The 12,583-nt window shown below is 44.4% G+C and overlaps 1 protein-coding gene across 2 annotated transcripts in view; it reads right to left on the bottom strand.

Moving 5' to 3' along the window:
• LOC109885612 (neuronal acetylcholine receptor subunit alpha-3) overlaps positions 1-12,201 on the bottom strand; it is a 36,833-nt gene extending 24,632 nt beyond the window's left edge. Inside the window, exon 1 of one of the 2 annotated variants that reach the window (XM_031814954.1) lies at positions 11,789-12,201. In XM_031814954.1, coding sequence (XP_031670814.1) covers positions 11,789-11,846 — 58 coding nt within the window. In that variant the 5' untranslated portion in view covers positions 11,847-12,201. The remainder of the gene's footprint in view (positions 1-11,788) is intronic. The other variant, XM_031814955.1, reaches the window with a different exon arrangement.
• Between the last annotated feature and the right edge of the window lie 382 nt (positions 12,202-12,583).

Here is a 12,583-nt window from a genome sequence, read left to right as displayed (position 1 = left end):
CCTCTCTCTCATCTCTCTCCTCTCCCTCCTCTCTATCCTCTCTATCCTCTCTATCCTCTCCCTCCTCTCCCTCCTCTCTATCCTCTCCCGCCTCTCTCTCCTCTCTCTCCTCTCTATCCTCTCCCGCTTCTCTCTCCTCTCTATCCTCTCTATCCTCTCCCGCCTCTCTCTCCTCTCTATCCTCTCCCGCCTCTCTCTCTCCTCTCTATCCTCTCGCCTCTCTCTCTCTCCTCTCTATCCTCTCGCTCCTCTCCCTCCTCTCCCGCCTCTTTCTCCTCTCTATCCTCTCCCGTCTCTCTCCCTCCTCTCTCTCCTCTCTATCCTCTCCCTCCTCTCTCTCCTCTCTCTCTCCTCTCTATCCTCTCCCTCCTCTCTCTCCTCTCTATCCTCTCCCATCTCTCTCCCTCCTCTCTCTCCTCTCTATCCTCTCTCTCCTCTCTCTCTCCTCTCTATCCTCTCCCTCCTCTCTCTCCTCTCTATCCTCTCCCTCCTCTCTCGCCTCTCTCTCCTCTCTTCTCTCTCCTCTTCTCTCTTCTCTCTTCTCTCCTCTCTCTCCTCTCCTCTCTTCTCTCTTCTCTCCTCTAGGGCTCAAACCAAGTCCTCTGACTTAACTACCCTCCTTTAAACATAAAGATACCGTATTACTATGTGCACCCTAGATACTAGTTTTCCATTGTATCATTTTATCTGGTGTTTAATGAGGACACTGTACATTGGGTTTAAAAGGTGGAGATGGAAGAACTTATGAAATGATTCATAATTACAGTTACAATACAGTAATGATCTTTACAGAAGATGCGTGATGATATAATATCTACATTATTAATATCTACATTATTCTCATAAAGCCTGACAATAATCCTTAAAATGACAATGAGACAAGAAACACAGTGGGTGATGCTGAATTAGTGTGTGTGTGTGTGTGTGTGTGTGTGTGTGTGTGTGTGTGTGTGTGTGTGTGTGTGTGTGTATGTGTGTGTGTGTGTGTGTGAGACAGCCCTTGAGAGGAACACTAGAGACTGGCGGCAGTCTTCTTAAAATGTCATCCTGCAGACTAAGTTTTAAAGCACCAACGTCAAACTCTTCAGAGTTGAGTTTCATCCTATCACACTAGCTGTATATGTCACTTAGGAGACACACAGACACACACACTTAAACGCTCCATGTCCTCGTTAGTTAATTACTGTGAGGGTTCTGCTCTGTGCGACTCACAGAACGGTGACTAAACCACTGCTTTGATCAAAATAGTCTCTCTCTGGCTGCAGTTTGAACACGCACACACAGACACGAACACACAAACATGAACACTCGAACACACACACACACACACACACACACACACACACACACACACACACACACACACACACACACACCTTTGATGTGGTCAGATAGATTTCATAAAAGAGGTAATTATGTCAGAACATTTCCAGCAGCTTCCATCTCTGTTTCAGCTATTTGATCCCTTTCCAACTCCCTACCCGTCCGTCACTGACTAGTCCTCTCTTTCTCCCCACTTCCCCCTCTCTTATTCTCTCTCTTCCTCAACAGATCAGCGCTGGGCAATAATTGTGGCTCGAGGGCCACATCGGATTTGAAAATTCAGCGGTGGGCCGGACAGGTTTTTTCCTGATCAGAAAAAAGGGCCAGATACTTGAAAAAGTTTAGATTCATTATAATTTCTACATACTTTCACATTGTGGATGTTCAAGGGCGGCCTGGAGTGTTTTGTAAGTCAAAATCCCAAACATTTAAACCAAAACACTCCGACCTCCGCAGGCCAGATTGAACGGGCTGGATGTTGCCCTGCAATAGAGGAAAGAGCCTTGTTAAAATGTCATCCTGCAGATTACATCTTAAAAGCACAGACTTCATACTCTTCAGATATGGGTTGTGTCTGCCTTCATCCTACCACACTAGCTTTATACTGCCTCCATCCTACCACACTAGCTGTATACTGCCTTCATCCTACCACACTAGCTGTATACTGCCTTCGTCCTACCACACTAGCTGTATACTGAATTCATCCTACCACACTAGCTGTATACTGCCTTCATCCTAATACACTAGCTGTATACTGCCTTCGTCCTACCACACTAGCTGTATACTGCCTTCGTCCTACCACACTAGCTGTATACTGCCTTCATCCTACCACACTAGCTGTATACTGCCTTCATCCTACCACACTAGCTTTATACTGTATGTCACTATGGATTCACACAGTGGATTCACACAGTGACTGTCTGAGGGTTGATCTGGATTCACACAGTGACTGTCTGGGGGTTGATATGGATTCACACAGTGACTGTCTGAGGGTTGATATGGATTCACACAGTGACTGTCTGAGGGTTGATATGGATTCACACAGTGACTGTCTGAGGGTTGATATGGATTCACACAGTGACTGTCTGAGGGTTGATATGGATTCACACAGTGACTGCCTGGGGGTTGAAATGGATTCACACAGTGACTGTCTGAGGGTTGATATGGATTCACACAGTGACTGTCTGAGGGTTGATATAGATTCACACAGTGACTGTCTGAGGGTTGAAATGGATTCACACAGTGACTGTCTGAGGGTTGATATGGATTCACACAGTGACTGTCTGGGGGTTGATATGTATTCACACAGTGACTGTCTGAGGGTTGATATGTATTCACACAGTGACTGTCTGAGGGTTGATATGGATTCACACAGTGACTGTCTGAGGGTTGTTATGGATTCACACAGTGACTGCCTGGGGGTTGAAATGGATTCACACGGTGACTGTCTGAGGGTTGATATGGATTCACACAGTGACTGTCTGAGGGTTGATATGGATTCACACAGTGACTGCCTGGGGTTGATCTGGATTCACACAGTGACTGTCTGAGGGTTGATATGGATTCACACAGTGACTGCCTGGGAGTTGATATGTATTCACACAGTGACTGCCTGGGGGTTGATATGTATTCACACAGTGACTGTCTGAGGGTTGATATGGATTCACACAGTGACTGTCTGAGGGTTGATATGGATTCACACAGTGACTGTCTGAGGGTTGATATGGATTCACACAGTGACTGCCTGGGGGTTGATATGTATTCACACAGTGACTGTCTGAGGGTTGATATGGATTCACACAGTGACTGTCTGAGGGTTGATATGGATTCACACAGTGACCGCCTGGGGGTTGATATGGATTCACACAGTGACTGTCTGAGGGTTGATATGGATTCACACAGTGACCGCCTGGGGGTTGATATGGATTCACACAGTGACTGTCTGAGGGTTGATATGGATTCACACAGTGACTGTCTGAGGGTTGATATGGATTCACACAGTGACTGCCTGGGGGTTGATATGGATTCACACAGTGACTGTCTGAGGGTTGATATGGATTCACACAGTGACTGCCTGGGGGTTGATATGGATTCACACAGTGACTGTCTGAGGGTTGATATGGATTCACACAGTGACTGCCTGGGGGTTGATATGGATTCACACAGTGACTGTCTGGGGGTTGATATGGATTCACACAGTGACTGTCTGAGGGTTGATATGGACTCACACATTGTTTCCTATTTATCATCAGCACCTACTTCTAGTAAAGAGGGAGGGGAGAGGAAAGGAGAGAAGAGAAGAGGAGAGAAGAGACGAGGAGCAGAGGAGAATGTACACAGCTACCTATTCCCGACAATATACAGTACAGGTATATATAAAAAAAATAGTTCAGTCTGTATATCAGTCATGCTTTTCTCTGTAGAAATTATTCAAATGAATCAATCAGTCTTTCCTCAATGATTTCCCCAACTGATCCAAGTATAGAATATAAAAGCTGGAGACAGAGATGTTGATGTTGGATGAAGGAAACGGTTGAAATCAATCCCAGAAGAGGAGAACAAACCTGTAGGCTGTGACAGGGGGCAGTATTTTTTTTATTGTCCAGATGAAATGCATGCCCAAATTCAACTGCCTGCTACTCATCCCCAGAAGATAGGATATACATATTATTAGTATATTTGAATGGAAAACACTCTGAAGTTTCTAAAACTGTTGGAATCATGTCTGTGAGCATAACATAACTTATTTAGCAGGCGAAACCCTGAGGACAAACCATTCAGATTCTTTTTTTTTAGGTCACTCTCTTTACCAGTTTTCATTGGGAATCCAGATTTTTAAAGGACCTTCTTGGGGTTCCTATCGCTTCCACTGGATGTCAACAGTCTTTAGAAATTGGTTGAGGTTATTCCTTTGTGTCATGAAGAAGTACGGCCATCTTGAACGAGGGTAACTTGTAGTGTACTGTTTGATAGAGGCGCGTGACCAGAAAGCATGCTTCAGTTTGTTTTCTTCCTGTATTGAACACAGATAATCCCGTCTTCAATTTTATCGATTATTTACATAAAAAAATACAAAAAGTTGTATTACAAAAGCGGTTTGAAATGTTTTGGCAAAGTTTACAGGTAACTTTTGAGATATTTTGTTGTCACGTTGCGCAAGTTGGAACCGGTGTTTTTCTGGATCAAACACGCCAAATAAATGGACATTTTGGATAGAAATCGGCGGAATTAATCAAACAAAAGGACCATTTGTGATGTTTATGGGACATATTGGAGTGCCAACCAGAGAAGTTCGTCAAAGGCATGATTTATATTTTTATTTCTGTGTTTTGTGTCGCGGGGTTGAAATATGGTTTCTCTCTTTGTTTACGGAGGTGCTACCCTCAGATTATAGCATTGTTTGCTTTCGCCGAAAAGCCTTTTTGAAATCTGACATGTTGGCTGGATTCACAACAAGTGTAGCTTTAATTTGCTATCTTACATGTGTGATGTAATGACAGTTTGATTTTTATAGTAATTTATTTGAATTTGGCGCTCTGCATTTTCCCTGAGAGGTTTTAAGAGGTGCATGGTGATGAGTCTCTCTCACCACCTGCCTGAGCTAATACAGAGGTGTGTGTGTGTGTGTGTGTGTGTGTGTGTGTGTGTGTGTGTGTGTGTGTGTGTGTGTGCGTGTGTGTGTGTGTGTGTGTGTGTGTGTGTGTGTGTATGTGGTTAATACAGAGACTGAGTTATGGATGAGGTCTCAGTCATGCATTAGTCATGACCATCCCATTATCATGTAGCTTTTAGAGGAGGAGTGGGAGAGGAGAGGGAGAGAGGGGGAGAGAGGGGGGGAGAGGGAGGGGGAGAGAGGGGGAGAGAGGGGGGAGAGGGAGGGGGAGAGGGAGGGGGAGAGAGGGGGAGAGAGGGGGGGAGAGGGAGGGGGAGAGGGAGGGGGAGAGAGGGGGAGAGGGAGGGGGAGAGGGAGGGGGAGAGGAAGAGGGAGGAGAGGGAGGGAGGGAGAAAGAGGAAGAGGGAGGGGGTGAGAAAGAGGAAGAGAGAGGGGGAGAGAGTGGGAGAGAAAGAGGAAGAGGGAGGGGGTGAGAAAGAGGAAGAGAGAGGGGGAGAGAGTGGTAGAGAGAGGGGGAGAGGGAGGGGGTGAGAAAGAGGAAGAGAGAGGGGGAGAGAAAGAGGAAGAGGGAGGGGGTGAGAGTGGTAGAGAGAGGGGGAGAGAGTGGGGGAGAGAAAGAGGAAGAGAGAGGAGGAGAGAAAGAGGAAGAGAGAGGGGGAGAGAGTGGTAGAGAGAGGGGGAGAGAGTGGTAGAGAGAGGGGGAGAGGGAGGGGGTGAGAAAGAGGAAGAGAGAGGGGGAGAGAAAGAGGAAGAGAGAGGGGGAGAGAGTGGTAGAGAGAGGGGGAGAGGGAGGGGGTGAGAAAGAGGAAGAGAGAGGGGGAGAGAGTGGTAGAGAGAGAGATTAGGAGCTTCAATGTGAGATGTGGCAGGGTGTGTGTCCAGTAATGGGAAGAGACAGTAGAGGTGTTGATGCCAGTGGGACTGCTCTCTTCCAGCATGGCTACACATGCCCAACCTCTCCAGGCACGCTGTGTGTGTGTGTGTGTGTGTGTGTGTGTGTGTGTGTGTGTGTGTGTGTGTGTGTGTGTGTGTGTGTGTGTGTGTGTGTGTGTGTGTGTGTGTGTGTGTGTGTGTGTGTGTGTGTGTGTGTGTGTGTGTGTGTGTGACATAGACCTTCTGTGTGTATGTGTATAGAATAGACTGAATAAAGTGTTGTTTGGAATGACATTATGATACTGTCAGGATTTATATCACCACACCTTGAAATAAATGGTGATTTATATCACCACACCTTGAAATAAATGGTGATTTATATCACCACACCTTGTAATAAATGGTGATTTATATCACCACACCTTGAAATAAATGGTGATTTATATCACCACACCTTGAAATAAATGGTGATTTATATATATCACCACACCTTGAAATAAATGGTGATTTATATCACCACACCTTGTAATAAATGGTGATTTATATCACCACACCTTGAAATAAATGGTGATTTATATCACCACACCTTGTAATAAATGGTGATTTATATCACCACACCTTGAAATAAATGGTGATTTATTCAACCATTCAATGGGTTCTAGACAGGCAGCGCAGCATCCAAAATGGCTCCCTATGTAGTGCACTACATTTGACCAGGGTCTATAGGGTAGTGCACTACTTTTGACCAGGGTCTATAGGGTAGTGCACTACTTTTGACCAGGGTCTATAGGGTAGTGCACTACTTTTGACCAGGGTCTATAGGGTAGTGCACTACTTTTGACCAGGGCGTATAGAGTAGTGCACTTACATAGGGAATAGGGTGCCATGTGGGATAGACTCATTTCAGAACCAATGAAAGAGCCAATCACAGAGCCACACATGGACCTCTAACCTCCAATAGAATGTAATTTAAATGAGATGGTGAAGAGAGACAGAGTGACATTCACAGACGACAGGTAGGCGTCTACCCTGAGGAGTCTGTTATACCTCAACTCTCTTCCAATCAGGCTTTGATTAGGAAAGTGGCTAATAACCCCACAGGATAAACACAGAGACATCAGCTGTCTCCAACCACCTTTATGACCTCATCAACATGGGACATGTAGCCTTGACACACACACACACACAACCATCCCTCTATAGCCCTGCATGTTATAGTGACCCTATCCCTCATCAACAGAAGGGGACATACATGATACATGCAGCAGCTCAGTTCAGGGACCTGATCATCAATCAATCATTCAGAGGCAGAGAGAGAGGAGGAGTAGGTAAACCATGTGACAGACAAACTAACGTAACTACACACACACTACAAGGTCTTGTAATGGAGCAGCCACAGTACTGGAGTTATGATACATGTTTCCTGGAAGTGATGTGTAGCAGAGAGAGAGAGAGAGAGAGAGAGAGAGAGAGAGGGAGAGAGAGAGAGAGAGAGAGAGAGAGAGAGAGAGAGAGAGAGAGAGAGAGAGAGAGAGAGAGAGAGAGAGAGAGAGAGAGAGAGAGAGAGAGAGAGAGAGAGAGAGAGAGAGAGAGAGAGAGAGAGAGAGAGAGAGAGAGAGAGAGAGAGAGAGAGAGAGAGAGAGAGAGAGAGAGATTTTGTGATTGTAATGTTTACTGATTGTTTATTTCCCTTTTGTTTATTGTATATTCCATTTGCAATGTAAACACTGCATGGCCAAAAGTATGTGGACACCTTCTTGTTAAACATCACATTTCAAAATCATGGGCATTAATATGGATTTGGTCCCCCGTTTGCTGCTATAACAGCCTCAAGTCTTCTGGGAAGGCTTTCCATTAGATATTAGAACATTGCTGCGGGGATTTGCTTCCATTCAGCCACAAGAGCATTAGTGAGGTTGGGCACTAATGTTGGGTGGCTCGCAGTCGGCGTTCCAATTCATCCCAAAGTTGGTTGATGGGGTTGAGGTCAGGGCTCTGTGCAAGCCAGTCAAGTTCTTCCACACCGATCTCAACAAAGCATTTCTATATGAACCTCTCTCGGTACACAGGGGCATTGTCATGCTGAAAAGGGAAAAGGCTTTCCCCAAACTGTTACCACAAAGTTGGAATCACAGAATCGTACAGAATGTCTCATGGACAGGGCTGCAGTGGAGCAGGTTGAGAGCTTCACTTTCCTTGGCATCCACATCACCAACAAACTAACATGGTCCAAGCACACCAAGACAGTCGTGAAGAGGGCACAACAAAACCTATTCCCCCTCAGGAGACTGAAAAGATTTGGCATTGGTCCTCAGATCTTCAAAAGGTTCTACAGCTGCACCATTGAGAGCATCCTGACGGGTTGCATCACTGCCTGGTATGGCAACCTCAATTACCTCGACACCGGTGCCCCCACACCTTGACACATTCACTCTGTACAGGTACCCCCTGTATAAAGCCCCGCTATTGTTATTTACTGCTGCTCTTTAATTATTTGTTCATTAATCTGCACTGTTGGTTAAGGGCTTGTAAGTCAGCATTTCACTGTAAGGTCTGCACCTGTTTTATTCAGTGTATGTGACTAATACAATTTGATTTGATTTGATCTGAATGTCATTGTGTGCTGTAGGGTTAAGATGTCCCTTCACTGGAAGTAAGTGGACTAGCCTGAACCATGAAAAACAGCCTCATAACATTATTCCTTCTCCGCCAAACTTTACAGTTGGCACTATGCATTGGGTATGGTAGCATTCTCCTAGCTTCCGCCAAACCCAAACTCAGCCGTCAAACTGCCAGATGGTGAAGCGTGATTCGTTGCTCCAGAGAACGCGTTTCCACTCCTCCAGAGTCCAATGGCGGCGAGATTTACACCACTCCAGCCGCCGCTTGGCATTGCTCATGGTGATCTTAGGCTTTTGTGTGGCTGCTCGCCCATGGAAACCCATTTCATGAAGCTCCCAATTAACAGTTATTGTGCTGACATTGCTTCCAGAGGCAGTTTGGGTACCGGTTATAGAGATCGCATGGCTGTGTGCTGGATTTTATACACCTGTCAACAACAGGTGTGGCTGAAATAGCTGAATCCACTCATTTGAAGGGGCTTCCATTTATAGAGGCTTCCATTTGATGGGGCTTCCAGCATATATATTGTGTTTCCTAGCCAATAAAGCCCTTTTAATTGATTTCAATTGAGAGAGATCGAGAGAGAACAGGAGGAGTGTGCATTAAAGTTTGTGTGTGTGCGTGTGTGTTTGTGTGTGTTTGGAAGCATGCATGTGGGTGTGCGCCTGTTTTATGAATGTGCATACATGAATGTGTAAGTTTGTTAGTCCATGTTTGAGCAAGACACAGACAGAGAGAGCAGGTGAAGACAGAGAGAGATAATAGCTAAAAGCCTGTCAAAACCTAATGCCTCCAATCCATCAGACACAGTGGTACACACACACACACACACACACACACACAACTCCTTTTATCAAGCAAGTATATATCAATGTTTACGTTAGTGTGGTAAAAGGCATGATGAGGACATGGTGTGTTGCCAGCTATTCTCCTGATGAGACTTGGTTCAGGCAGAGTTTTCTCTGAGTAGTTTTGGGTCACTGGCTGTCTATAAGTCATCAGATAAATCACCTGGCTGCAACTCAATCATCTACAGTTGATTCCTTCATAGACCTTGTCTAGTTCAATGGGTACGTCTCTATCGTCAAAAAAATTGCCATTTTCTTAAAAGTGTAGAGTACCTCCACTTTTAAGAAAATGGATGCATCTCAATAATATCAGGTGGATTCCTTCCTCACCTTGTGTAGTTAAATTGGTGCATCTTAATGGCTGAAAAAAGAGGTCTACTTTATTGTCCTCTTTTAAGAAAATGGGTGCATCTTGATAGTCTAAAGAGGCATCCTTCCTCTCTTTGTCTTAGGCGATGGGTGCATCTTGATAGTCTAAAGAGGCATCCTTCCTCTCTTTGTCTTAGGCGATGAGTGCATCTTGATAGTCTAAAGAGGCATCCTTCCTCTCTTTGTCTTAGGCGATGGGTGCATCTTGATAGTCTAAAGAGGCATCCTTCCTCCCTTTGTCTTAGGCGATGGGTGCATCTTGATAGTCTAAAGAGGCATCCTTCCTCTCTTTGTCTTAGGCGATGAGTGCATCTTGATAGTCTAAAGAGGCATCCTTCCTCTCTTTGTCTTAGGCGATGGGTGCATCTTGATAGTCTAAAGAGGCATCCTTCCTCTCTTTGTCTTAGGCGATGAGTGCATCTTGATAGTCTAAAGAGGCATCCTTCCTCTCTTTGTCTTAGGCGATGGGTGCATCTCCATACCGAGGTCTAACGTTGATTCCTTCCTCGCCAATTGTAAGAAAACGGGTGCATCATTATAGTCTAATGTGGATTCCTTCATTTCCTTATCTCCTTTCCTTCTTCTGCACTAAAACAATAGGTGGTGAAAACCTGTTGCTTCCTGTCAACGGGGAATGAGAGGACAGTAGGAAGACATGTTGAAGTCCAAGACGATTAATATCAATTTAAAAACAAAGGATGTGGAAGTCTGGGTTTCTCCCCTTAAAATCAATGAATAGATCATCACTTAGAAACATCCACCAAACCCAAGCCAACGTGAGCATGACCTGTTGGGAAAATATTTTACAGAGAAAAAATGCATACTGTCAATGTATAATCTGTGCAGTCAATGTAAAATCTGTGCAGTCAATGTAAAATCTGTGCAGTCAATGTAAAATCTGTGCAGTCAATGTAAAATATGTGCAGTCAATGTAAAATCTGTGCGTGGGACAATAGAGAGAGATGAGAGAGCGAGCGGGGGGGAGATAGAGATAGATAGAGAGAGAGAGAGAATGATATGGAGAGTGAGAGATATATGGAGGGAGAGAGTAAATTATGTTAGACATGTTTACTAGCCCTGCAGTTCCATAATCAGATTCTGTTGTTGTTTACTCTCTCTCTGTCTCTCTCTATTTGTTAACAATAACATAAACAGCATCACAAATTCCGGTTATAAATTATTTCGACTGAAAACACATTTTGCATACAGGCCTACATCAAACTCCCCCGCTTATACGAGCCAAGATAGGCTAAGATGACGGTGTTTCCCGAAATTCTATCATGTTGGTGTACTTCGCACGACTACGCTTCATTTTCCCATGGACGTTGTCCGAAGAACAACGTTCAACATGTTGAATGATGGGCCTATAGGCGTTATGATGATGTGTAGTCTAAGTTTCTGTACGTACCTTGTAAACAGAGAAGCTATATATGATGTCAATCTGTTTGGGCTAATAGAATGATGTGCCTATAGGCGTTATGATGATGTGTAGTTTAACTTTCTGTACGTACCTTGTAAACAGAGAAGCTATATATGATGTCAATCTGTTTTTGGCTAATAGAATGATGGGCCTATAGGCGTTATGATGATGTGTAGTCTAAGTTTCTGTACGTACCTTGTAAACAGAGAAGCTATATATATGATGTCAATCTGCTTTTGGCTAATAGAATGATGGGCCTATAGGCGTTATGATGACGTGTAGTCTAAGTTTCTGTACGTACCTTGTAAACAGAGAAGCTATATATATGATGTCAATCTGGTTTGGCTAATACAATGTGTCCGCAAAGTGAATCCTAAATATTTCACGTCACTTTCTCTATTCCTCTTCAATGTGTCCATAGACACACCCAGTATCACTCAGTTGACTAAATAAGTATACATTCGTCAAAACATGCAATGTTCACACATTTTTGTAAGACAGGACAATCATTTATTACGAAATCCGCCTTTATATACTGCCACAATGACAGTTCACCGTTTCCAAGTGAAGTACACCCCACTCGGCGACGCAAACACAACAGCATCTTACGCCTCTATCATTTTCTCTTCAAAAACAAGGAAAGTTTGAAATGCATATTGCTTATTATAAAAACGAACCAAAATACAACCAACAGTTGAATTCCACAACATGGTAGCTTACCTTGCATTATCAACACAAAGACGAGGAGCAGCAAAGTCCCTCGCGCAGCTTGATTCATCTCTCGTCCGGTAGTCTACTGGGGAACTGTCCCTACCCTGTGAAACAACGGCGATTTAGTCCGTTAACAGGAAACAGCATGCTACAAACAGCACGAAATGTATGGCTCTCTCCGGTGAGCGTATTGCGCTGTGAGACTGCCAGTACGCAGCTTGGCTCACGAGAGAGACACGGAACTTCGCTTCGTTCCACCCCTTTAGGCGCTACCTCACGCGCACCACTCCAAACTCAACACAGGAAGATAGATAAGTGCACAAACACATCAAATAAGTCGGTGTAATAGACGAGTTTAATAAGCTGAAGAAGACATTTTAACATTTTAACTGGATCGCAGTTTCCGACTGAAGTCCTTAAACGGAGGAAACGACTTTAGCACCATGGACAGCGCCTCAAACTGCTGAAATCTATCTGTTCAAATCGCGCAGCTGGCGTTGGATAAGAACCTGATAGACTATTTTGCAAACGGTTGGCCGGGTGACATATTCATTTTATATCGAGGAAGTTGATAATAACACATCTGGTGAGGATTTAACCTAAATTGCGTATAGCCTATGCGTAGGCTTCGACATGACAATGATATCGCTCAAATTGTCGCGTTGAAAGTTTACCTCTCAGTTCAAATATAGTATTCAATCAATTTGTTGACTAGGCAGTTGAGTTAACTTATCTGAACTCCCATGGTTTGGAAAGAAAAGTTATTGCCTCTCTCCAAAACAACGTTCCGGCCTGGTGAAGATT

Source organism: Oncorhynchus kisutch, unplaced genomic scaffold (genome assembly GCF_002021735.2).
Source record: "Oncorhynchus kisutch isolate 150728-3 unplaced genomic scaffold, Okis_V2 Okis07a-Okis12b_hom, whole genome shotgun sequence".
Lineage (NCBI taxonomy): Eukaryota > Metazoa > Chordata > Actinopteri > Salmoniformes > Salmonidae > Oncorhynchus > Oncorhynchus kisutch.
The sequence above is the reverse complement of the archived record's forward strand: the minus strand, read 5'-3'. Positions and strand labels throughout refer to the sequence as shown.